We start from the raw sequence: 26,142 nt of genomic DNA, 5'->3' as shown, positions 1-26,142 counted from the left end.
GAGTAGCTCTAACAGTATGAGTGGGGCTACCATAAATGACATTAAGCATCCAAGGAGGTTTTCTATCAGCAGAGACTTTAATGGAAATAGAATGAGAGGTTTTATCAATGAAGTCAACATAAATCTTGTTTTTATCCCACAACAACCATAAACCACCAGAGAAACCATTAGCCTGAACAATCTTAGAATCAGTAAAGCCAAGCTTAAACAAAGCATCACTTGGCCTAGAGAAAGGAACACGAGGTTCACAAACAGCAAGAATATCAACATGATTAATTCTAACAATGTCTGCAATAGCAGACCTAAAGTCATCACCACCAGCACCTCTTGATTCCAGAAAATAAACTTCACCATTGATAAACAAAGAGAGCTAGAGATTGGTGTAAATCATTTAATCATCAAACACACCTTTTCTACTAGGAGAAGGCAGTCCACTATCATCTTCAACTATGCTATTCGCATGAAAAAGTTCCTCAACAATATTTGAAGTATTATCAGCAATAATTACTGAATCATCAGAACTACTAGGAATGGCAATAGTAGAATTCGAAACAACCCCTGAACCAGAAATAGTCTCCTCAGGAGGGCTATGTCCAAAAATAGCTGCTATCCCATCCCCACATCCCAGAACCACCAAATCATTAAAAGAAAACGTTTTTTTAATAACTTGGCCATTTTCCTTGGACTTTGACTATATTATTTTCTTTTATAAAATAAAAAGGTTTCCTGGAAGAAGAAGAAGGAAAGCCGTCAAGGGCGGCTTGTTGGATCTCCGACAGACCTTGTTTCAGGCACTGAACATTGCAAAGTTTTAATCTTTTGAATTAATTGTTGCAAAGTTTCAATCTTTTACATCATTATTGGGTGTTGTGATTTTTTCATGTGGAGATTGATTGATTTTAGACATTTTTATTTACTGGGTTTCATTTACCTAATCTGAATTTCTTGGTGCCAGATGCATGTTACCTATCAGATACTTTCTTTGCATGCAATCTTGGTCTCTTTTTAGTATGCAATGCAACTATCGTATACTGCTTCCTAGACTTGAAGCTCAATCCTTTTTCTTAAATGTTGTTACTGAAAGTGACCAGATAAGATAGAGAAGAGATAGTTTGAATTTTAGTGAGATGATAATAACTCAACATAATGTCAAATTTGTCTGCCATGACTGTGCAAGCATTGGCAGAACTACCATTGAACTTTCTCAGTTAACTGGTTTAAGTTAAACTCTGCGAGGCCAGTGCCTTTTAGTACCCTGATTAGTTACTAACTCTAGTTTCTCCTGGCTTCTTGCCTTCTTCAGTCCAAATAGTTCTGGTACTTATGCAATGGGACGTACCCATCTTGGAAAGCTTTGATCTTGATTGCTCATAAGATCAATTAATGAACTTGGTGACTATCTTATTCTGCTCTTAAATGCTGCACCTAAAAAGGTACAAATTTGAATCCTTACGTCTTTGTGGTGCTCATTAGTCATCCATTACATCGTCATTATCAGTGTTCTTAAAAAATGGCCGCCTAGGCCACCTATCACCGTTTCGTTTTTTTGGCTATTCGGTCGTCCTTGATAGTCAAGTGATTAGGCAGCCGCCTAAACGGTCCTAGACGGTTTGACTTTATATATATATATATATTTATTTATTTTAAATCACATTTGAAAAATGAGTTACGAGAGGATTTTGAGAAGAATATAAATTGAGATTTAGTATTCAATTTGTTTTAATTTTACCTTTTGTTCTAATATTATGATATAAACTTCGAACTTTAAATTATTATGAGTTGAGACTATTTTAAACATTAATATCGAATACTTTTTTACTCATTATATATTTTTAATCATATAAATAGTATTAAATACATATATAAAAATAAATAAATATTTAACAATTCGAAACTTTCTAGGCACTATAGGTTTTTTGGAACCTTGGTCATTATACAACTTGAAATGACATAATTGTCACAGTGATGATGACAGCTGTATAGATCCAATGTTCTGCAACTATATAACAAAGTTTGAATATTTATCATTTTGTTTTGCATCGACAAGTTTAGTCTGATGGCCTGTTTGTATTCTAGATCAAAGATGGTTAGAGGTTTGAATTCCATTATTTTGTTACTGTTGTTCTTGATCTTGAACTTGCTTAGTTCTCAGTGTTATTGTGCTGAAGTTTATGAGATCACTAATTCCAAACCATTAGCGATTGGACAGACTCTAGTCTCCCCTGGCCGAATTTTTGAATTGGGTTTCTTTAGTCCAAACAGTTCTGCTAGTACTTATGTGGGGTTGTGGTACAAAAGCATATTTCCTCGTAAATATGTATGGGTGGCTAACAGAGTTATTCCTCTTGCAACTACAGATACTTTGGCTACTTTGACAATTGGCAGCAATGGGAATCTGGAGTTAGTTGATAGAAAACATAGGTATGTCTGGTCAACCAATATCTCTAATTGTTCATCTGCAGTTCTCTTAGATGATGGAAACTTTGTTGTCAAAAATGTTGTGGGAGCTGTTATGTGGGAGAGTTTTAATAATCCTAGTGACTCACTACTTCCTAGCTTACAAAGGTAGCACGAAACCTTCAAGAGTATGGTATCTTAGGCTCCCAAGATTTGGACAGAAAATATGGTGAAGGGTGGTGAATTTGGATTCTATGGTTCTTGGTGAATGAAAGTGTTTGGGCAGAGCTTTGGCTATACTTGTGAGCAAGGTTGATGATTTTTTCTGTGGAAATGAGGTGTTATATATATAGGAAAAACCAAAGGGAGGCCGGCCACAAAGTCCACAAAGTTGAAACCAAATTGGTTTAAGTTTCCTAGATTTTCTCAATTCGGCAGAGCTAACGTGTGTGCCTTGTTGCCGCCATAACTTTCGCTAAAAAATAGTTATTGAGGTGATTACAATTGCATTTGAAAATAGACTTCCATAGCTTTTCATCCATAATCATACATTGTCTGAGTCATTGTGAGCTGTCCAAGAGAACCCGTCAAAGTTGGATGACCTGCATTGGCAGAATTTTGATTCTGATAAGGATTGGACATTAATTGTCATATCTTCTTCCTCTTTTAATGCTGATTTGTTTTTCACGAATTTCCTCCTTTGAATTAGGGAGGTAGCAAGAATTTTAATTGTTGCAGCATTGTTTGATTTTTCTTATCTCTTCTCATTTATTTGCTGCATGACTTCTTTGACTTTCTTACCTCTTCTCATTTATTTGCTGCATGACTTCTTTGACATTCTTTAGTGCAAGAATTCATGGTAATTCTAATATAGATTCGTGCTTCTATATATAGGAGAAACAAGGTCCACTGGACCTCAGAGTAATGATTCAGTTATATCTCCCTGTAGAATAAGATATCGATTCGATTCCAAATCATACAGAAACTAGACTCACACAGATTTCTATCCATATATGGTACGTCTTCTAATGCGATCTGAGCTGTCCAGGGGACCCCGTCAAAGTTGGACTACGAATCTTGACAACTTTTTGATTATTGTATGGATTGGGCTTTTAAGTGCATATCTTCTTCTCTTTAATAATTCTGATTTATATGCACAAAAATATATTCATATAAACCTTGGAAATCCATCTCCAATTTGGTTTTAGAATCCATCTCCAATGCCGCACGGGAGCCTTATTCCTTGCGCAACTAGGATTGCTTTCATTCTCCAACATGGAATTTTCTTTCTTAATAAGAATTAGTACGTTAGAAACAAAGAAATAGGAAATGATGAATCCTACTCGAACAATGAATCATATCTCAATAAGGATTTCTTAACACTTAGCACGATTTCATCATCAATTCACTCATATCCGAGCTAAGCTCCACCTAGACACTTATTCTAACAAAATAACTTTAAAACATACTAAATAAGAAGTAACAAGAGTAAGAATATGGCATAATCACATTAAGAACGTCACACTTTGTGTTCCTATCACAAACAACAAGGTTTTCTAGCGTATGTAAGTTTATACTATGATACCTAATGTAGCTTCAATTTGAAGCAGCAAGAAAGATGGTCCACAACCTAAGCTGCTTGTTTTCACTATCCAAAACTCAACTTATCATCCTCAACCACACCTTGAGAATACTAATTCCTCCTTCAACGAAGCTAGCAATTACTATGATGAAGGACGTTAAGCAACGTGCAATATATCACTGAAGGTGTAAGTGTGTATCTGTGTAAGTCACAACCCCTGTTATCTTTAGGGTAGGTAATACTTTGTATCGAAAATTATAGTAACAAAACTTAATGCACACTGTTGAGTTATATTTGACAAGTAACCTCTTTTCAATTGCTCTAATTAAACCTGAAACGTATTTGGTGCATGGGCCGCCCATATACGCAGGGCATCTTAGCCGTTCAATTGAACACGTGGAACAAATTTTTACGCGTCTGAGATCAAACTCTAGTTCTGCTTCTGCTACGTGAGTGAGATCGAAGCCTTCGCAGCTTTTCAGAAAGTAAAGGGTGGCGGTGGGGTGTGGTGGCATGAATCGGAGGAGAAGGCAAAGAGGAGCAAGCGCCAAATGCGGTGACGTCGAGGTGGGAGTGGAGGAGGCCAGGCGCAGTGACATCGTGGCAGGTGAGGTTGTGGGATTTTGGCCATCTGACTAAGACAGAAGAAGTGAAGGGAGTATGCTTGTGATCGATTGGATAAGGAAGATGCTGGATCTGGAAGGTCAGGTTGAAGTAGAAGGCCGCCTTCTCGGCAGCAAGAGACGACATGGCCAAGATGAGGGAGGTTGTGGAAATTAAGGAGAGGGATTTTTTTTTCAAAACTCTAGTACTCTGGTGGAGGAGGTGATGCTAGAACTAATCAAACGAGGGTGGCGGGTTTGGGAGCAGAAAGAGTGGCAGAGATAAACGGGTGTTGGAGCGCGTGGTTGCAATTTTTACCCGTGTATATTCATGGCCCGTGCATGGAATCAACTCTCAATTAAACCTCATTTAAGCTAATTTTTTGAAAATGGAACTTCTTCCCCAAATCAAATATTCGACTAAATGTGAGCGAAACTTCATTGTGTGAGAACTTTTAAGTTTGAAGTTTGAACTTATATATTAAGTACTTGTCAGAACAAAAAGTCTTCGACTATTCTTCAACTTAGTAATTCTCATTAGAGAATAATAATAATAATAATAATAATAATAATAATAATAATAATAATAATAATAATAATAATAATAATAATAATAATAATAATAATAATAATAATAACTGACAACCTATAATTAAAGTCTTCATTCTGATTTCTATCAAAATTCGGGTAAATATAAGTTTTTAATCGCGCCGATGATATTTATTCATTCACAACCAACATGAAGAAGAAGAAGAAGGAAAGCCGCAATGGCGGCTTTTGGGTCTCCGACAGTCCTTGTTTCAGGTACTGAACACTGTAAAGCTTCAATCTTTTGAATCATTGTTACAAAGTTTCAATCTTTTACACCATTATTGGGTGTTGTGATTTTTTCATGTGGAGAGATTGATTGGTTTTAGACATTGATATTTACTGGGTTTCATTTACCTAATCTGAATTTCTTGGTGCCAGATGTTACCTATCAGATACTTTCTTTGCATGTAATATGGGTCTCTTTTAGTATGCAACTATCGTACTTCCTAGACTTGAAGCTCAATCATTTTTCTCAGATGTTGTTACTGAAAGTGACCTGATAAGATAGAGAAGAGATAGTTTGAATTTTAGTGAGATGATAACAACTCAACATAATGTCAAATTTGTCTGCCATGACTTTGCAAGCATTGGCAGAACTATCTTTGAACTTCCTCAGTTAGCTGGTTTAAGTTGAATTCTGCGTGGCCAGGTGCCTTTTAGTACCCTGATTAGTTACTAACTCTAGTCTCTCCTGGCTTCTTGCCTTCTTCAGTCCAAATAGTTCTGGTACTTATGCAATGGATCAATTTGGGACGTACCCATCTTGGAAAGCTTTGATCTTGATTGCTCATAAGATCAATTAATGAAGTTGGTGACTATCTTATTCTGCTCTTAAATGCTGCACCCAAAGAGGTACAATCCTGAATCCTTAAGTCTTTGTGGAGCTCATTAGTCCTCCATTCAATCGTCATTATCCAATGTTCTGTAACTATATAACAAAGCTTGAATATTTATCATTTTGTTTCGCATCGACAAGTTTAGTCTGATGGCATGTCTATATTTTAGATCAGAGATGGTTAGAAGTTTGAATTCCATTATTTTGTTACTGTTGTTCTTGATCTTGAACTTGCTTAGATCTCATTGTTATTGTGTTGAAGTTTATGAGATCACTAATTCCAAACCATTAGCAATTGGACAAACTCTAGTCTCCCCTGGCCGAATTTTTGAATTGGGTTTCTTCAGTCCAAACAGTTCTGCTAATACTTATGTGGGGTTGTGGCACAAAAGCATATTTCCTCGTAAATATGTATGGGTGGCTAACAGAGTTATTCCTCTTGCAGCTACAGATACTTTGACTACTTTGAGAATTGGCAGCAATGGGAATCTGGAGTTAGTTGATAGAAAACATAGGTATGTCTGGTCAGCCAATATATCTAATTGTTCATCTGCAGTTCTCTTAGATAATGGAAACTTTGTTGCAAAACATGTTACTGGAGCTGATATTTGGGAAAGTTTCAATAATCCTAGTGACTCACTTCTCCCAAGCATGCTGGGAAAGCAGATTTTCTTGACATCTTGGGAAGGTGATAACGATCCATCCCTGGGGATATTTAAGGTCGGACTGTCAGCAGAGTTGCCACCACAATCGTTCATTTGGATAAATGGATCTATTCCCCACTGGAGAAGTGGGCCTTGGGATCAATCGAAGTATATTGGTGTGACACCAGGAACAAGGTATAACTCAAAAGCTTCAAACACAGTTCCAGGTCACAACGTTTTTGCATATATGGACATATCTTCAGACGGAGTACTGCAGCAAATGTATTCAGAAAGTGAGAAAAGCTGGTATCTTGACTGGGAGTCATGGAAAAGCCCTTGTGACAATTATGGTGCCTGTGGCCCTTTCGGGGTTTGCACAGCTTCTGAATCTCCAATATGCAAGTGTTTGAATGGGTTTATACCGAAGTCAAATGAGGAATGGAGCAGAAGAATCTGGACAAGAGGCTGTGTGAGACAAACAAGTTTGTCATGTGAGACGCAGACAAATGAATCCGTAGCATCAAAAGGAAAAGATGGGTTTTGGAAGTTGGAAAGATTGAAAGTACCGGATTTTCATGAATATCTGAGTTCTTTGGCTTCTGACAAGTTTGAGGACTGCAAGATACAGTGCCAGAGTAATTGTTCTTGCCTGGCTTATGCATATGTTAATAAAATAGGGTGTTTGGCCTGGTACAAAGACCTTATTGATATACAACAATTTTCGTCTTTGGGAGAAGATCTTTATGTCCGACTAGCAGACTCAAAACATGGTAAATGATAATAGCTTATGCGACCTTTACTTCTTTGCAATGTTTGTTTTTGATTTTTTTTCTTGTCAGGTGAAGGAAAGCCGATAAAGTTAATTGCCAGCCTTACAGCTATTGGATTTTTGAGTATCTTGGTGGCTATAGTCTTCGGATTGCACCGGTGGCGTGCTAATAGAAATCGTAAGAGAGTTAGATGAAATAGTCATTTATATAGCACACTAAAAGAATTTAATATTTTCTGGTATCCAAATCTTGCTTCTTGTTGTGTTCCAACTCGATATTTGATACTTTAACTACAAAATAGGAGATGTGGAATCAACAACACCGCACTTGGAATCAAGTAGTTTATTTAAGATCTATGGAGACGATGTTAGAGAATATTTAGGAAAGCATGATCTTTCAGAACTAAAGATATATGATTTCGAAAGCATACTAATTGCCACAGACAGCTTCAGCGACACAAACAAACTGGGGCAAGGAGGCTTTGGTCCAGTTTATAAGGTACTTTCTCTCTCAAGTTAGCATACATAGCAGTATAGACATGCATGCAATGACGAATTTGTGGACATCATGTAGGGGATGCTACCAGAAGGGAAGGAAATAGCTGTGAAGAGACTATCTAGTAGCTCAGGACAAGGTGTAGAAGAGTTCAAAAATGAGATGCTTTTGATCTCCAATCTTCAACACAAAAACCTTGTTAGGATCATGGGTTGCTGCATTAAAGAAGATGAGAAGTTACTTATATATGAGTTTATGCCTAACAAAAGCCTCGATACTTTTCTCTTTGGTTAGTTTCAGTATTTGTTTTTATGTTTATCTGCATGTATTTTATTTTCTTCTTTAATATTCTTTCATCTGTGATCTTTTTTGTAAGATTCTGTTCAAAAGCCTGCATGTTGTTATAAATGAAGCCAGATGATCTTACCTAGTCCTTGAGTTTGACTAAGCAAGATATTGTACCCTGCAAGTTTAATATATGCTTATTACTATCTAACATTGTTTGGTGTCTGAGATCTCTGTTATGCATTCGATTCATACAACTATTATTTTTCTAATTAGCTAGAATTTACAGCTAGCATTTTGGTTTAATGGCTGAAGGCCCTGTGTCACCACTGGTTCTTGTAATGTTTATGGAATAGAATTATTGATTGTAATGTTGCACTCTAACTGGTGCACTGAATATTTGATTTTAGATCCATTAAAGAGACCAGTTCTTGATTGGGCTACACGTTCCAAGATTATTCGGGGTGTTGTTAAGGGGCTTATCTATCTTCATCATGATTCCTATGTGAAGGTGATTCATAGAGATCTAAAAGTCAGTAATATCCTCTTGGATGGAAATATGAATCCAAAAATATCAGATTTTGGATTATCACGCATTGTTGAAGGAACACAGAGTCTAGAAAATACTTTGAAGGTTGTGGGAACACGGTAAATAACTGATTTTTCACTTTCATATACACATGGCAGTTTTGTTTAAGCCAGAAACCAGAAGGAGCAATTTTATAGATACAGGCTAATCTGTTTCCTGTGCAGTGGCTATATGTCCCCGGAGTACGCTATGGGTGGGGTATTTTCCGAAAAATCTGATGTCTACAGCTTTGGGGTGTTGGTATTGGAAATTATTAGCGGCAAGAAGAATACCAGCTTCTATATATATGACCAACAGCTAGGCTTTCTAGCTTATGTAAGTACATACTTTAACTTGTAGTGTCACATGTAAATTCATGAGCAGTTTATTCCATATAGCTAAAGCCATATATATGAACATTTTTCAGGCATGGAACTTGTGGAATGAAGGCAGGGGGGTGGAATTGGTAGATGAAATGTTGGGTGATTCATACTCCTCGTCAGAAGTACTGAAATATGTGCATATGGGGCTTCTATGTGTACAAGACAATGTTGTGGATAGGCCAACAATGGAAGATATAGCTTTGATATTAAGTAGTGAGAACGATGGTCCACAACCTAAGCTGCCTCTATTCACCATCCCAAACTCTAATTATCATCCTCAACTACACACTGAGAACACTACCTCCTCCAAAAATGAAGCTAGCTTTACAATACTTGGAGGACGATAAGAAGAATACGAGCTTCTATTTATATGAACAACAGTTAGGCTTCCTTGGCTATTTAAGTTTATACTCTAAATCCTAATGTAATTGTTGTCTACAGATTTTGGGTGTGAATGACAATTAATGGGATTATTTTTAGCCATGGAACTTGTGGAATGAAGGGAGGTCACTGGAGTTAGTAGATGAAGTAATGGGTGATATATTTTCCTCATCAGAAGTAATGACATGTGTGCATGTTAGCCTTTTTGTGTATAGGACAATGATAACAAATTTGTAGTCATATTTGTAAATATGTATAGGACAACCATGGTGGATGTAGCTTCAATTCTCAGCAGCGAGAAAGAGGGTCCCAAACCTAAGCTGCCGGAATTCACTATAAAAATACTTGGAGTATACTAATGTTTCCAAACACTAGCAAATTGTTAGGATCACAAACTTAATACCTTCCACAATATTGACTCATTCCGAGATGCCGTTTTGATTTCCAACTTCTTGGCGGATGCTTTTTTGCCTAAGTGAGTCACTCCACAAGCTTGAAAACCGGCCGGTGTAACAAATTCCGATCCAAACCATATAGGAATTTTCTTAGGTACCCACCACTATAGGTAAAAATGTCAATTTGCATTCTAAATTTGGTCATAATTATTAGTTTTCCATCCCGAACTTGCATTTGAGTCAATTTACCTCCTAAATTTAGTAAAAATTGCCGATTTGCTCCACATCCGTTAAATTTAATGTTTTCCATCCAATTTTAAGTCATTTGAGGAGTAGTATTGTCATTATATATTTATTCATATTTAATAATAAAATAAATTAATAAAATTACTTAAGAGGAACACTTGATACTATATTTTTTTGTTTTTTTCGAAACATGTTATTGATTAATATATTTATTATTTACGTGATATGGTATGTTAAAAGATATTAGAAAAATATAAATAAATACATAGAAAATTAAAAATAAATGTGTACATATAAATGTATGTATATATATACACAATACACTATATTTGAATGAGTTGGTATGTTGAATATATAATTTCAAATAGGGTTAAGTATGTAGAAAAAAGATGTAAATAAATAATTTGATTAAAAATAATCCTCCTTTTAAATAATATATATATATATATATTTAAAGAAAAATATAAATAGAATATGACAACATTACTCCTTATGTGCATGACATGTGACATAAAATTGGATAGAAACGATTAAATTTAAAAGATGGGGTGCAAATTGACAATTTCAGCCAAATTTTAGGTGTATTTTAGCAATTTTGCCTTCAGTATATGATATCTACATTTACAAATATGACTACAAATTTTTTATCATTGTGGTCAATCGAATTATTATTTAAATAATTATAATTTTATTATAGATAATTACTTCACTTACAATATTTTACAATTTTTTAAATAAATTATTGTAATGATAGTAATTTTAATGTGATAATTTTATTTAATTAATTGTAAATATTTGTACGTTATACAACTATGTAATGCTTTTGCCATCAGATTAATTGACCTTACGGTAATGTAATTTATAAAACAACTATGTATGTGGGTGATATCATATACTGAACATAATTGGAAGCAATGAAATAGCCATTGCCACATCCTAGCTGCAGTAACACGACTTATCCTCATCTCATTATTATGCTCCAGCCCTGCCGTAGGAGTTAAAAACAACTCTTTTGCATTCTGTGCACTAGCAAGCAAGGAATGAGCTGTAGATTTCCATTGTCGCCAGATTCCATCTAACTCCATTTCAGTATGCAATTGCAGGGTTTCATATATTACTACAGGACTAAAATTAGCTTCACCAGTATCACCATCCAAGAAGCCAGGCTCAACCAAAACAACAACATCATTATCCTCACTACTCGTTTCAGATGCCTTAACAACATAACTAGCATCATCCAAGCCTAAAATCACTTCACCATGTGAAAGAGTAAAATGTGAGCTCTCCGAGATTGGAATGCTACCTCCGAATGTAGTTGAAGCTGATGATGTCTCCACCGACCACACAGACGGAGCAATTGTAAAAGCTGATAGTGACCCAAGCTGCAACAAATTTGCATCCGCTTCAGTCATTGGTACCTTTTGCCTGAGTCCTGATGGTTTTATCAAATCTTCAAGGTGGGTCTGTGAGTTGGGGTTGTGGCACAACTGATGAGACGGGTGACTGAAATGTTGGAACGATGGTGAGACTAGCAAGTTCGCGGTCGAGCTTGGAGGTACTAGTGACGACGACGACAGTCGTACGGCCCTCAGAGACGACTGTGGCGTCGCTTTTGGAGTTCGCTAAGTTTAGGCTTATTTCATGGTACTCGGAAACATTAGAAATCATGGGCGAAAGAGATGGGTGTGTCGCCGACAGGTTCGATGTAGCGGTCGGATTATGTGGACCCACACCGAGCTCACCCATCTCTGTCATCACCTCTAGAAGGGCACCGCCATTGGAAGCTTTATTGACCCAAGCACGGCGTTTGCGGTTCAGTTTGGATCGGGAGTAGCTACCCAGACCAGAGTAAGGATGTGGGTGTTGGTTCTTTTTGGAAACGCGACCTGTTGCGGCGAAGGCGAGTCAATGTCCGACACTCTTGAACGATCTCTGTTGGAGAGAAAAGGATTTGGGATCTGGAAATGGGCGTTGGGGGGCGAAAATTGGGACTGAGGGCGATGGAGAGGTTGGTTTGTGTGACTGGTGTTGAGGATTTGGGAAAGTTGAAGCAACCCGAGTTATGGACTGGGTAATTGCAGGAGTAGCAGTACCGTGGTGGGTAGTGGTTGGGTGGGGAAATTTTGAGGTGAGAGATGTTTGTGAGAGACGTTCCTGAGACCGACGAAATGCCTCCTTGCAACTGTTACCATAATCGACAATAGTTTGCTGCATAGCATCAAGCTGACTAAGGATGTCTTGTACTACTGTTGTCGGAAAGGGATGTGGTGCCGGAAGAGCATGAGGTGAAAGAGAGTGTGGTGGGTATGTCGAATAGAATGGATGTGCAAAGTGTGGTGGTGGCGGCGGCGGATAAAAGTGGGCGGAGGGTGGGACGGAAATGGTGGGAGTTGAGAAGCCAATCAGACCTGGTTCTGATACCAATTGATAGGATCGTAATCCATTAGGAATTGAAACAAGAGAATTAAAGGAACATAGAACAAATTAAAACAGGAATTTAAACAAGATTGAAAGAGAAGATAAATGAGCAAGTTTGATATTCATTTTATAGCTTTCTTCTTATAATAGAAGTTGGTTATATAGCTCAAGCTCAGAACATACTCTAGAGACCCGACACTAAGAGAACCTGACCAGCTACCACATAAATGTAAGGCCAACATTAGTAATTACTACTAAAAGGTCCTAACAGTGGGGCACCCCGTTTACAAATTACAATATTGGATTATTAGGTAGCGGATTAAATCATCATCATCAGTTTATCGCCTCAGTAATTTATTATGCGAAATACGAAAAAAATGAAGAGGAAGATGAAAAGCCAGAGGATTTGCTTGACCCCTTTCAGGTACTTGACTGTTTCTACTTTAAAAATATCTGAACACTGCAAAGATTGAATCTTTTACATCAAATTTTACTGGGTTTTATTCCAGCTGTTTGCCATGGTGATATGATGATGATGATGATAATGATGATGGGTTTTAAGATTCTGTCATGTAAAGATTGATTGGTTTCAGTCATGGGTGATATTTACGGGGCTTTCACTTACTTTTCTCGAATTTGTTTGCTGCTGAATCTACCTACCATATGGTTTCTTTGCTTAATTCTGGGTCTCTCTAAGGGATGGAGTTTACTTCCAAAACATAAGGTTCAAGTCAAATAGTCAATTGTTGATTGTGTCACTCGTTGAAAACTTTCACTTTAAGTTTGAATGTTACTATAAGCTAGTAATGTTACTATAAGCTAGTGACCAAAAGTCCAGAACATACAGAAGATAGTTTGAATGCTATTGAGATTTTAACATCTCAACATAATGTCGAATTTGTCTGCCATGACTTTGCAAACATTGGCAGAACTATCATTGAATTTTCTGCATTACATGGTCTGCATTTTTTTCTTCTCTTTTTGAAAGAAACCTGCTCTGCACTTAATTCTGTGTGGTGTGTGGTTCAGGTGTTTTCAGCACTTTCAGTAGCCAAGCTAACCTTGTGAAACAGAAAATTATTGAGATTGTTCTTCCGCTTAGCATTTTAAAGTAGGGATGATGCAACTAGGTTGTGTTAGTTTGTTTTCTTTATTCATCTTTAGTTTGCTTCCGTTGCAGTATGGTGTGGAAGTGTATAACATAACTCCTTCACACCATTAGCAGAGGGACAAACTCTAGTCTCTCCTAGCCTAATATTCGAATTAGGCTTCTTCAGTCCAAACAATTCTGCTAATAAGTATGTGGGGTTGTGGCACAAAAGTATATTTCCTCGTAAATATGTATGGGTGGCTAATAAAGTTAGTCCTCTTGCAGCTACAGACACCTTGGCTACTTCCAGATTGGGCAGCAATGGGAATTTGGAACTCATAGATGGCAAACAGAGCTATGTCTGGTCAGCTAATATATATAATTGTTCATCTGCAGTTCTCTTAGATGATGGAAACTTTGTTGTCAAAATTTTTATGGGAGCTGTTATGTGGGAGAGTTATAATAATCCTAGTGACTCACTACTTCCTGGCATGTTGATGGGATATGATAGAAGTTCTGGTAAACAGAATTTCTTGACATCTTGGAAAAGTGAAAATGTTCCATCACCTGGGATATTCTTGCTCGGACTGTCAGCAGATTTGCCAGCGCAAGTGTTCATTTGGATTAATAGATCTACTCCTCACTGGAGAAGTGGGCCATGGGATAAATCAAATTTTATTGGCATACCCTCATATGTGAATGCTCAATATCAAAATCCAAATAGTCTGATTGATAATGAGACACAGGGAACAAGGTATTATTCCTTCAGTCTTGATAGTCTTCCAGGTTTCCTTGGATATGTAGACATATCTTCAGAAGGAATAATGGGAATTTTTTTTTCAGTAAGTGGCAAGAACTGGTATCTCGACTCGTACTCATTGAACAACCCATGTGACGTTTATGGTGCCTGTGGACTGTTTGGGGTTTGCAAAGCTTCTGAATCACCAATCTGCAAGTGTTTGAAAGGGTTTAAATCCAAGTCAAATGAGGAATGGAGAAAAAGAAACTGGCCCCAAGGTTGTGTGAGACGACCAAATTTGTCTTGTGAGACACGCTCAAAGGGATCAGTCTCATCAATAGAATCAGATGGATTTCTAAGATGGAAAGATTGAAAGTACCCGATTTTCATGAATATCTGAATTCTGTGGCGGCAGACAAGATTGAGGACTGCAAGATAAAGTGCCTGAATAATTGTTCTTGCCTGACTTATGCTTATGTTAATAACATTGGGTGTTTGGTCTGGTACAAGGACCTTATTGATATTCAGCATTTTCCACCATCACTTGGAGTAGATCTTTATGTCCGCCTAGCAGACTCAGAACTAGGTAAAGCTACTAGCTATTTCACGATTCTAACTTCTAGCCTTATCTGTATTTGTATGTTGATTAGATTTTTTAATTATTTTTAATATTTTGTTTTTGTTTTCTCCAGGTAAAGGAAAGCCAATAAAGTTAATTGGCAGCCTTACAACTATTGGATTTATGGTCATCTTGGTGGCTGTAGTCTTCAGTTTGCACAGGTGGCGGGCTAACCAGATGCGTAAGAGAATTTGATAAGGAAGTTGAATTATTTACACATCATAAGAATTTATATTGTCTGTTACCCAAATGTTGCACCTTGTTCCTTTCCAATTCTGTGTTTGATAGTGTCATTAGCAAAATTAGGATACACCGAATTAACACGACGCTTGGAACATAGAGACGGTCTGCGAGAATATATAGGAAAACATGATTTTGCAGAGCTAAAGATATATGATTTTCATAGCATATTAATCGCCACAGACAACTTCAGCATCACAAACAAACTCGGGCAAGGAGGCTTTGGCCCAGTTTACAAGGTATTTTCTTTCCTAAGAAAAACATATATAGCATGTCTTGAGGTTCAAGATATGACTATGCATGCAATGATGCAATGACTAATATGTGGAAAATCGTGTAGGGGATGCTACCCGAAGGGAAGAAAATAGCAGTAAAGAGACTATCTAGTAGCTCAGGACAAGGTGTCGAAGAGTTCAAGAATGAGATGATGTTAATCTTCAATCTCCAACAAAAAAACCTTGTTAGGATGATGGGTTGTTGTGTTAAAGAGGATGAGAAGTTATTGATTTACGAATTCTTGCCAAACAAAAGCTTGGACACTTTTCTATTCGGTTAGTTCCACTAGCTAGTGTGTTATTTTTTTAAATGAGCTAGTGTGTTATTTTATCTGCAGCATTTTACTGTTTTTACTCATACTTACCTGTATTCATTTTAACATGAAGATGCATGAAAAGTTCTTGCTAGCATAGAGTTGTGTTAATTTCACATGAACTGAATTTGTCAAGTCAAAAGTACCAAGGAGTTTGACTGAGGAAGACATTCAGCCTGCTCGTTTAATCTCATCAGTACTGTCAAATACTTTTTGTTTCTGTTCGGTTCATATATGCATTATGTCTCACTAAGTACACATGTCAATATTTAGTACTCATGGTCAATAAGAATAGCATTACAAGTCTAATTGTGCCCATTGAATATTGATTAGATCCGACAAAGAGAGCAGTGCTTGATTGGGCTACACGCTTTAATATTATTCAAGGTGTTGTTAGAGGGCTTCTTTATCTCCATTATGACTCTCTTGTGAAGGTGATACAAGAGATTTAAAAGTAAGTAACATTCTCTTGGATGAGAAAATGAATCCTAAAATCTCAGATTTTGGATTGGCACGCATAGTTGAAGAAAATACTCAGAAGGTTGTTGGAACACGGTTAGAATCAGTTCTATAAGCCAGAAATCAAAAGAAACAATTTTGTTAGATACGTACTAATGAGTTTGCTGTGCAGTGGCTATATGTCTCCGGAGTACGCCATGGGTGGGATATTTTCTGAGAAGTCTGATGTCTATAGCTTTGGAGTTTTAGTATTGGAGATTATTAGCGGGAAGAAGAATGCTGGTTTCTGTTTACATGACAAACAACAAGGCTTTCTAGCGTATGTAAGTTTATACTCAGAAACCTAATGTAATTGCTACAACTTTGGGGATTAAACAAGTCTTAACGACTACTAATGGGATTGATTTTCAGGCATGGAACTTGTGGAATGAAGGCAGGGCACTGGAGCTAGTAGATGAAGTATTGGGTGATTCATATTCCCCATCAGAAGTAATGACATGCGTGTGTGTCGGGCTTCTTTGTGTACAGGACAATGTTGCGGATAGACCTACCATAGTGGATCTAGCTTCAATTCTAAGCAGTGAGAAAGATGGTCCACAACCTAAGCTGCCTGGAGTCACTATCCAAAACTCAGCTTATCATCCTCAACCACACCCTGAGAATACTAATTCCTCCAAAAACGAAGCTAGCATTACTATGATTGAAAGACGTTAAGCAACGTACCATATATCACTGAAGGTGCAAGTAACAACCCCCGTTATCTTTGGGGTAGATAATACTTTGTATCAAAAAGATTTATCTTTTATAGTAACAAAACTTAATGCACACTGTTGAGTTATATTTGACAAGTAACCTCTTTTCAATTGCTCTAATTAAACCTTGTTTAATGGAATATTCGACTAAATGCGAGCGAAACCTCAAAGTTGGCACCATTATCTTCCTCTATCAGCTAATGCTTTGTAATTTGACATTTTAAGGAACTGGTTGTGTGAGAACTTTTATGTTTGAAGTTTGAACTTGTATATTAAGTACTATCAGAACACAAAGTCTTCAACTTAGTAATCATCACTAGAAAAATTAATAATAATAACTGACAAGCAATAATTAAAGTCTGCATTCTATGTTTTCTATCAAAATTTCATGAAATTAATGGATTCATGAGACCACCTATAACAGTTTTCAGATATAGAATCTTGCTGTTACACCAACTCATTTGAGATAAAAAGGCTTTTCCTTGTGCAGACTGCACTGAAATATATTGGTATTCGACAAAATGCCACAACCTGTTCTAACCATAATTTTACTAAGCTATCCTGCGCACTAATTATCTATACCAATACCAACTGTCTTTTCAACTTTCTTTTGAACCAAATCAAAACAACAATTTTTTTCTTCACAAAATTCAGGGTACACTAGGAAGACACATAATACTGGAACTGTGGGTATACCAGAACATGGAAACCTATATGTTGCCATTGTTCCTAAAGAAAACATAGCAAATACTTTAACTAACATTATTTACGTGTATGCATTCAGTACTAAAGACGTGAATAAATACTGAAGGCCAAAAGTGCCAAACTTAGTAGGTTCTCAACTCATGAAAAAAAGAAGTCTATTTCATTAGTCTCCCAAGTATAATGATTCACGTAAAGGTAGTCTTTCCTATGTCCCAGTCATCACCATCTGAAAGAACAAGATTTTAACAGATTTCAAAAAAATCTAAGAAAAGAGCCACTTATTTTATGTCCCATTCATCTATGTTTACACTTGCAAATGCACAAAGTGCAAAGCTATAGAGAAAGAAGCAGGTAACCATCCGATACCAAAACTTGGCCATAGCAACACATCCAGAAACAACTACCTTGACTCTCAATAGATTGATCCTGTATACTACTTTGAATGCAAGATTTAGGAAGAAAATGAATAACAAATCCGGATGGACTGTGGATGAGGCATGATATATTGTTCGAGTAAAATCTATCCAGATTCACCTTCTTTTGGATCAATCAGCTCATTGAGCTCTTCTTTAAGCTTCAAATAGCAGTCCATCAAACTAGGATCCATGAAGAAGTCGATATAGCCATCCAACATTCTCAAATGCCCAGCCCAAGGGCGAAGGAAAAAAACACAAAGAAATGAATCAAGGAACACAAAATCACAAGAAAATTCCCTGGGATGAATGTCTTTGAAAAACAAACCTGGATTCCATGTTTAAGAGCACCACCGAAAAGGATCAAAATGGAATCAGAGACACCAGTAGAATCGCGTATGAAAACAGTGTTAACCTTTATTTTTTCACCAAAGACCAGCCAGGGGTAGGGAATTCTTTGGTAACGTGCATTTACAGAATTCTGAAATTGAGACCATACAATTAAGTACTTGGAGACTTGAATGTTCTAAAAGAGACATAAATCTACATATAACATAAGAACATTAGTAGAAAATCTATTTACATAATCTATGAGAATGAAATTCACACTCCTTAATTTGCAACTCCTTCTCCTTTTGGATTGAATTTCTTTTGAAAGACAAACTTGGTTACATGCCAAAGACAAATTTAAGTAACTAAAAAAGGAACCATGGAGCGTGGATCATAAACTAGGGAGTGTGAAATTCACTCAACATTATTTACTATGATTACTTATATGTATTTATAGATCTGCGCAAGATTGCAATGTAATAGAATATAATTTGAATGAGTTCCATTTTATCTGTAGATTATCGAAAACCAGCTCTAAGCAACTTACAGCATATAGTAGAACCTGGCCGTCAGCCATAGTTTTGAAAGACATGGATGTCTCTCGGTGCTGCAGATATGGAGATAAGTTAGCTAGTGAACTGACAAGTAAGAGCTGATGATAATTTTCAAGGGAGAAATCACACCACTACAGATGATATGCCAGGGAAGAGTCCAGAAGTCCAGAACATATAATTGCACGGACCAAGGACTGATTGTGACTTAGCTTGTTGTTAATGCTTGCATCCGCATCCACCAAACCAGCATCTTTTAAGATATAACTAAACTGTTTCCGAAGAGACTTGAAGTGTTTGGGCAGAGAGAAAATTTCACCAGCAGTATTCATATGCTGATCCTTCTCTTTCTGCATCTTTCCATCCTTCATATGCATGAACAAGAGCCATATGATCGCTGTAATCTTTTGCAGAAAATCTAGATTTCGCTGTACCTGCTAACTGAATGGTACAGACACGCGGAGTACGAAGACTATAGCTCACTTAGATAAACACTTCTAGCCATGCAAAGGAGCAAACTTTAAATGCACAAACAGATTGTCATATGGAATCCTGCACTCACATCTTTTTTGTCTTGGGGCAAAAGAAATGGATCTCGAACACTTAGCCCAGACACTATTGTAAGAACTGGGTCAAAGCAATGAATACAGCACCCATAATCAGCATTTTCCCTAGTTTGGGATCTACTGGAAGAATTGACAAATATTTTCCTGTTAAGAAACAAAAGAAAGAGGAGAATTAATAATTTGAGAATTTAGAAGACTGATAACAAATTTAGTTACACATAACGCAGTACAGGTTCAATCAGGACACAGACTTACCAAGATTTGTCAAATTTCATTCTCATCCAATGCTCCAATTAACTTAAGAAATCCAATAGCATTTTGAACCTGTCAATCAGTGATAAAAAGAAAATAGTAAAATTTGAAATATACACAGGTAAGAAACAAGAAATGAACAGGGTAGCATGAGCTGTAAAAGTTAAAATGCCAAGTTATATTTATCTGACTTTGAGACAATGGAAAAATAGGTCACATAGAACAGCTGTAAAATTTAAACTGCCGAGTTACGTTTAATTGACTCAATGGAAAAGTATAAAATTGAATGCATTTGGGACCAGAAGAAGTCAGAAGTATTAGGCCTACTATTGTATGTACTTGTAACAAATAACAACTATGAGGATGAGAAACATCCAACTGTACCCGGACTTTCATAGTTCCTCCAATGCAACAAAATTCCTTATCACTTTTTACTAACAGTCCACTTTCTGGACTGTAACAGGTCGACATCCACATTAAGAACCTACAAAGCCTCAGGGAGATATTTGAAGGAATATGTGTTTATAATGATGCGTAAACTCCCTTAAACTACTAAACCAACCGGAGACCCAGTAAGGCCAATACAAATAGTTGAATATCTTACTGTGGCAAGGTCACCCACAGACAAGCACAAACAAAATACATGAGAATAAATAAGAGAATATCACAAAATAAAAAAGAATCAAATTAAGGCAGAATTCATCTTATGTGTGAGAAGGGATCTGGTTTACTTTCGTGTCTGTCACTTCAAAATGTGACTTGACTTTGACTCTACTGTACCAAGCTTCACCCATCAATCAAAAGGGACCACATTCTAAACACAACAGTGACAGAAATCTGAGACATGCATACTATTGAATAATTATCCTTTTTTTTTTGGGACATAATATGATAATCATTCAAGACATTAATTTTTGGACATAATATGCTAATCATTCAAGACATTAATTTTGGTCATCAAACAGATAACATAAAACATTATGATCAAGAGTTACAGCAAGTGGTTCAGGTGGTTGCAGAGCAGCTGATAAGAATTCTCCTATACTACCAACCTGTAAACTTTTGATTTGCAAGCTGAGAGAATTCAAAGGAGTCCTTAGAAGTTCAGGAAGTTTGTATTCTGCAAAAGCATGATACACACATTTGGAGTAAAGGTGGTAACACTCACCTGGCTGCACCCGACCAGCCCTTCCCCTTCTCTGCAACCAGGTACAATACAGCACGACATAAGTAATTCCTTCCCATACTCAACAGATAAGTCTAAGCAAATAACTATTAAGAAAAAAAAAACACATATAAAGCAGTACAGAGAGCATTAGTGCCGGTTCACCAATATAACTCAATGCTTACCAAATATACCGGGGCATATTAGAATTTATGGACAAGAAAATACTAAACTACACATAAGCAATCACATCCATTCAAACACAAGGACAGAACAGATGAAATTTTACACACAAGATACATAACAAAGATGACTTTAGCAGAGAACTTTAAATGGAAAAGAAACTTAAAAAAGAAAAAGAAAGACGAAAGAATCAATAAGTTATGATGCCAAATAATTTAGTGCTTTGCTATACAGAACACTACTGGTAAAGTGGCCCAAGGTACAACGACTTACTTGCCGAGCAGATGCTTGAGATATCCAGGAAGGTAGTAAACAAGGTGTATTATTCAAAGCATCATATGTAGTTTCTTTTGCTTTTCCACAATCCACCACAAAAACTACGTCATTAATTGTAATGCACGCTTCTGCCATATTAGTAGCAAGAACTATTTTACGTACATTAGGAGGCGGTTTCCCAAAAATGAGGTTCTGCAGGAAAAAGAAAGTTGATGAGCAGTAGACTTAAAAAACATATCTAAGGGCATCTTGAACCCTTATTCCTTGTCAAATTTGGGACACTTCTAACTTTTGGTCATCTCCATCATTGAACAGTTAAGTCTAAAGTCATTAGAAATGAGCAGTAGGGAAGACTCTACCCTGGGAGCCAGGGCCTTTGCGGCTTACAGGAGTTACAGCACAGAAGTGATCATTGCTATCAAACAATACAATTCTGAAAGAATAAATAGGAGATTACTTTCCCATCAGACTTCAAATATACAGTAAAACTGTAAAGGTACTCCCTGGTGAACAGGAGCCGATAGATAACAACACATCAGATACAGATGGCACAACAAATGGTGGAACAAATTTGGTCCTTGCTGAATGTCTGTGTTGTACCGGCACTCCAATAGTAGTCATAAAATTTATTGCCAGGGATCAAGTAAGTTGGAAATGAACAGACCTAATTAAATCTAACTTAATGTCAGAGAAAGAAACATATAACTAAGATTGACTGCCACAGTTAATCCTCAATACAAACAGACAGTTGATTTTAATCATATTGACCAGAAAATATATAGAAAAAAATTACCAATGAACTATATATTTGATGATTATAGATTATTATTGGATTATTCAAAACCTAGTGAGGTTTTGATTATCATTAATATTAGTAGTAAGAATAACTGAGTGAAAAAACTGAAATCATTGTTGCAGCAGAAGATCTTGTTAATTTATAATATGAACAGCAGCGCAATAAGAACTGGTTTACCACCCCCTTAATGACACTATCATTGAAGATGCGCTAACAGAGAAGACAAATCCACACGGGTACACAAATCATGTAAGAAACAAGTGTTGAGCAGCACTATCACATGTGATCAGTAAACATAGTATAAGCAAATTGTTAATTATGTTTAAGTTTACACTGCTGGCCAAACAATAAAGAGTAAACTAATTGTTTTGATAAGGAGAATAATATGACACATTTTAAGGAAACCATAAGTTTGAGAGGGAAAGAGATTATTTTTTGTTTCTTTTCTGAAAGCAAAACTTTAGTGTAATTAAAAACAACAGATTACACAGCGGTGGACAAGAACACATGATGAGGATACGTCACAGATCATCAAAACTTCACACACTAAACAAATTTAGGAAAAGAAAGCAACCACCTAATACAGGAGAACCTTAATTCCTATACATTAATGATGCGATCAAAGATGGAGTCCCTGAATTCAGTGAATTAGAGTGAAACGTCCAAAGGAAACTCAAAAATAAGAAAGCAGAATTCTGAGTTTTTTGTGTTGTGTGGTATATCACCATCCTAACAATTAAGCTAATCGTATGTACAAATTACACTCTTTTACACGAAGTAACAGCTAAACATGTGCAGGTGAAGCAATATTGATTTTTACAAAACGTTTTTCATTTTCGAGCATGTTAAAAGCCTAGAACACATTGATACAATGTTATCGAGCTTCATGAGTTAATGCACATGTATAGGCAGATATTGATATACACTAACCTGTTCAGAAGTGGCCATCGACCCATGGCAAGTTATAAGCAAAACTCTGTTAGGATCACCTAAAAGAGGATGGGCTTTTGAGTTGATCCCTCAAACAGCTGATATCCTCCCACCCAGTCATGAATACCAAGACAGCACCAGGCCGTTCCTTCCGACATATATGACATAAAACTGCTTCGATAAGATTAAATCCTATGCAATCAGCTGTCCAACATGATAATGAATCACGTGCTCTGGGGCTATAATTCTCAAAGCTTGATTTACTAAGAGCATCCTGTGTAAGAGTCATAAAATAGGTGAGACCAAACCAGCTTTATGCATACTATCAAAATTACATATGCAGCCTTTTGTGTTCCACAATTAGTCAATATGTTGCAAAACATAACAATAGAAAGAAAAACATTGGAACTTTGGGTGTTTTCCCATAACAATGTATGGGCGATCTCAAAGAGTGAGTAATGGAAGATATCAACGATGACTAAAATTTTAGCAAATTCTTGTTTGTGTATGCATCTTGTTTTCTAGCATCCACATCTCCTACTAAGCTCAGTACTACATACAATGCGGCATCTAAAACTATGTTATGAAAAATAAACGCTCCAACAATTTTCCACACTATTCGGATCAGTGCCAATGGATTAGAAATGATTGTCATATTTCTATTTGAAGTAAACATATAAGAATACTAATTAAATAAGATACCAGAATTAATGGCACAAAATTATAATTTATGTCTATCCTAGAGCTCAATGGTCAATCCCCGGTATCAGCCTAATACTGTAATCTGCTCCCTTCAAATGATAAAAAAGCTGTCAACGGCAAGCAACCACCCATCAGTTCAAAAATTGACAAGCAACCACCATTAATTTAGCTTTCTTTCCCCAAAACCTGGAAAAGGGTGCTAAACGGCTCAGAGAATATATAAGGCTTGTCTCTTTTGAGCTTGACTGCCAGTGATGACCCTCTGAAGAGCCGCCAAACAAAGGAAAACTATTTCCGGTCCACCCTGTGAACCTTCACCCACATGACCACTAACGGCGCGTGTATCTCACGCTCTGTTAATCTAGTTTCAAATTAGGGTGGAATTGCTTATCAAGCATATATCCACCCGGCGTAGTGCTCATATTAGGATTGTTCCTCATCTCTGCTCCTATAACCGCCTTCGCATCCTCACGGGTCACCGCTTTGTCTCCGCCCATTTCCTGAGTGGCTTCCTCTAAAACATCAACCAGCTTGGTCTTCTCAGCCTCCCTTGCGTTAGCACTTAGCAGAACTGCATACTGAGCTATAGCAGCAATCCTCCGGGAACAATCTCACTACTTCCAGTGGCTCTCATCTCTGCGGCTTGAATCGCAGCTGCGTCGCTTTGGTCTATCGGCTTATCACCGGCAGAGAGAGCATTTGCCTCGAGCGCCTCGCCAATTGTGATCGCATCGTGCTCAAGAACTACTGCTGCCGGAGACGCCCCAGGTGGTGGCTCCACATATTGTCCCACAACCTGCCCAGCAACTCTTTCCGTTTGGATCTTGGTTTGGGGAAACATTGGTTGGGAGGAACATGCAGGTGTCATCAGTGCAACAGAGACTTTCAAGATTGACAATTGTGCCTCTCTCTTACCATACTGGAATTCAATTACTCTTTCTTTCTTCTTTGCTGATCTCTTCAATTATCCAATTGAATAATTTTCTTCTCCTTTTCAAAGCTTCATAGTCGGTTTACATAGAAACCCAACCACTTTTATAATCAATTCCGCATCATAAACATGAGACTTATGTTCTGCAATTATTAATGACTGGAAATTAACCAAAACCCAGATCCTCAACTTCAATCCTCAACCGAACAAACCCAATTATATGCAAAGGACAAAAACAATTCTCTAATCCCTCCTTCGTCATCCTCGCCCAGCTATTTCTCGCCACCGAGATTGAAAAGTCGGCGGTCGGCGGTTTTTGACTTCGTCTTCCCGATCCAAGTCCGGCATCAGTTCTTGGTCTACTGGAGAGGAGAACTTCAACAAGCAAAAAGAAAATGAACTTTGTTCAGGAAGGTTTCGTTAATCTCACCGATTCCTTTCACCAAGAACTGTATTTTTACCTTCCACGTGCATTCAAAAAAACGTTAACAGAAGTATATTGACTAAAGTGAGATTTAATCAATTTCAGAAGACGTGGTTGTAATAGTGCCATGTAAGCCAAGTGAACCTTCACCATGTGAAGGGAAGAATAAATCACGAAGTATATTCAACTCCCCGCAACCAAAGAAACTCTCATTCTTTGTACCAAAAAAAAACTCTCATTCTTTCGCAACCATAGCTCCACACAAAAGCCAACAAATGCACAAAGAGTACCACCTTGATTTTCCCACCAACAAAATTCTGTGCAACAAAGATTAACAATTTTCAGAATAAGCCCAGATCACCAACAAACGCCTCCATAAACTAAGACCATCTTTAATAATGTAAAATTAAAGGACCCACATTCCACCACTCTTTTATGCAAGATACACCAACATGGGTGTTATCAAGGTCCTCACTTTTCACATGAGAAGAATTCCACGAACCACCAATAAATGAGTAGAAGCACCTCAGTGGGAAAACCAGCCTCTCATATCGAATTTTAGGCCCTATCTTTCAAGTAATGACTATTATCTTGTTGACAAGCTAATCTAACCTTCTCATTCAATTTCTGAACAAGATGGAAACTAATTCAATGATCCATCTTCACCGCTCATAAGCAAAATATCTTCCCAATTTTTATATAACCCTTGCTACTTTAATTGGGATTATGAAGATGAGACAAAGTAAAAATGCTACTCAAGACTGAAAGCATGGGGACCTCCGCATACAAACATAATCTTTCCTCTGTCCACTTGACTTCCTCAAGCTCCATCAAATTC

At 37.0% G+C, this 26,142-nt stretch overlaps 3 protein-coding genes and 1 pseudogene across 5 annotated transcripts; 2 read left to right on the top strand and 2 right to left on the bottom strand.

The window, feature by feature from the left end:
* Window positions 1-5,338: 5,338 nt before the first annotated feature.
* On the top strand, window positions 5,339-9,943 carry LOC126796487 (G-type lectin S-receptor-like serine/threonine-protein kinase SD1-29). 3 transcript variants are annotated; one of them, XM_050523328.1, is made up of 8 exons: window positions 5,339-5,385; window positions 6,453-7,421; window positions 7,491-7,598; window positions 7,723-7,919; window positions 7,995-8,205; window positions 8,612-8,849; window positions 8,955-9,105; window positions 9,197-9,943. In XM_050523328.1, exons 1-8 carry the CDS (start codon window positions 5,349-5,351, stop codon window positions 9,497-9,499), a joined length of 2,214 nt encoding a protein of 737 aa, XP_050379285.1. In that variant the 5' UTR covers window positions 5,339-5,348; the 3' UTR covers window positions 9,500-9,943. The 3 variants fall into 3 exon arrangements, with proteins under 3 accessions (XP_050379285.1, XP_050379284.1, XP_050379283.1); XM_050523327.1 differs by lacking the exon at window positions 5,339-5,385 and having other exon boundaries at window positions 6,154-7,421; window positions 7,864-7,919; XM_050523326.1 differs by lacking the exon at window positions 5,339-5,385 and having other exon boundaries at window positions 6,154-7,421.
* A 3,769-nt stretch (window positions 9,944-13,712) lies between these two features.
* Window positions 13,713-17,042, top strand: LOC126796488 (G-type lectin S-receptor-like serine/threonine-protein kinase SD1-29). Its single transcript, XM_050523329.1, is given in 10 exon segments — window positions 13,713-13,803; window positions 13,806-14,774; window positions 14,777-15,007; window positions 15,114-15,221; window positions 15,347-15,519; window positions 15,621-15,831; window positions 16,203-16,307; window positions 16,310-16,424; window positions 16,501-16,651; window positions 16,740-17,042. Coding segments are annotated over 10 exon segments (2,457 nt in total).
* A 928-nt stretch (window positions 17,043-17,970) lies between these two features.
* On the bottom strand, window positions 17,971-23,556 carry LOC126795659 (DExH-box ATP-dependent RNA helicase DExH3-like; annotated as a pseudogene).
* Window positions 23,557-24,305: 749 nt separating this feature from the next.
* LOC126795658 (late embryogenesis abundant protein 31-like) lies at window positions 24,306-24,817 on the bottom strand. Its single transcript, XM_050522454.1, is given in 2 exon segments — window positions 24,306-24,544; window positions 24,547-24,817. Coding segments are annotated over 2 exon segments (510 nt in total).
* Window positions 24,818-26,142: the final 1,325 nt, after the last annotated feature.

Source organism: Argentina anserina, chromosome 5, assembly GCF_933775445.1.
Source record: "Argentina anserina chromosome 5, drPotAnse1.1, whole genome shotgun sequence".
In the NCBI taxonomy this organism is placed as follows: Eukaryota; Viridiplantae; Streptophyta; class Magnoliopsida; order Rosales; family Rosaceae; genus Argentina; species Argentina anserina.
The sequence above is the reverse complement of the archived record's forward strand: the minus strand, read 5'-3'. Positions and strand labels throughout refer to the sequence as shown.

Coding starts and splice junctions, on each gene's coding strand:
- LOC126796487 (XM_050523326.1), top strand. CDS start 6,158: ATGGCATGTCTATATTTTAGATCAGAGATGGTTAGAAGTTTGAATTCC. Junction 7,422..7,490: donor ACTAGCAGACTCAAAACATG/GTAAATGATAAT, acceptor TTTTCTTGTCAG/GTGAAGGAAAGCCGATAAAG. Junction 9,106..9,196: donor AGCTAGGCTTTCTAGCTTAT/GTAAGTACATAC, acceptor AACATTTTTCAG/GCATGGAACTTGTGGAATGA.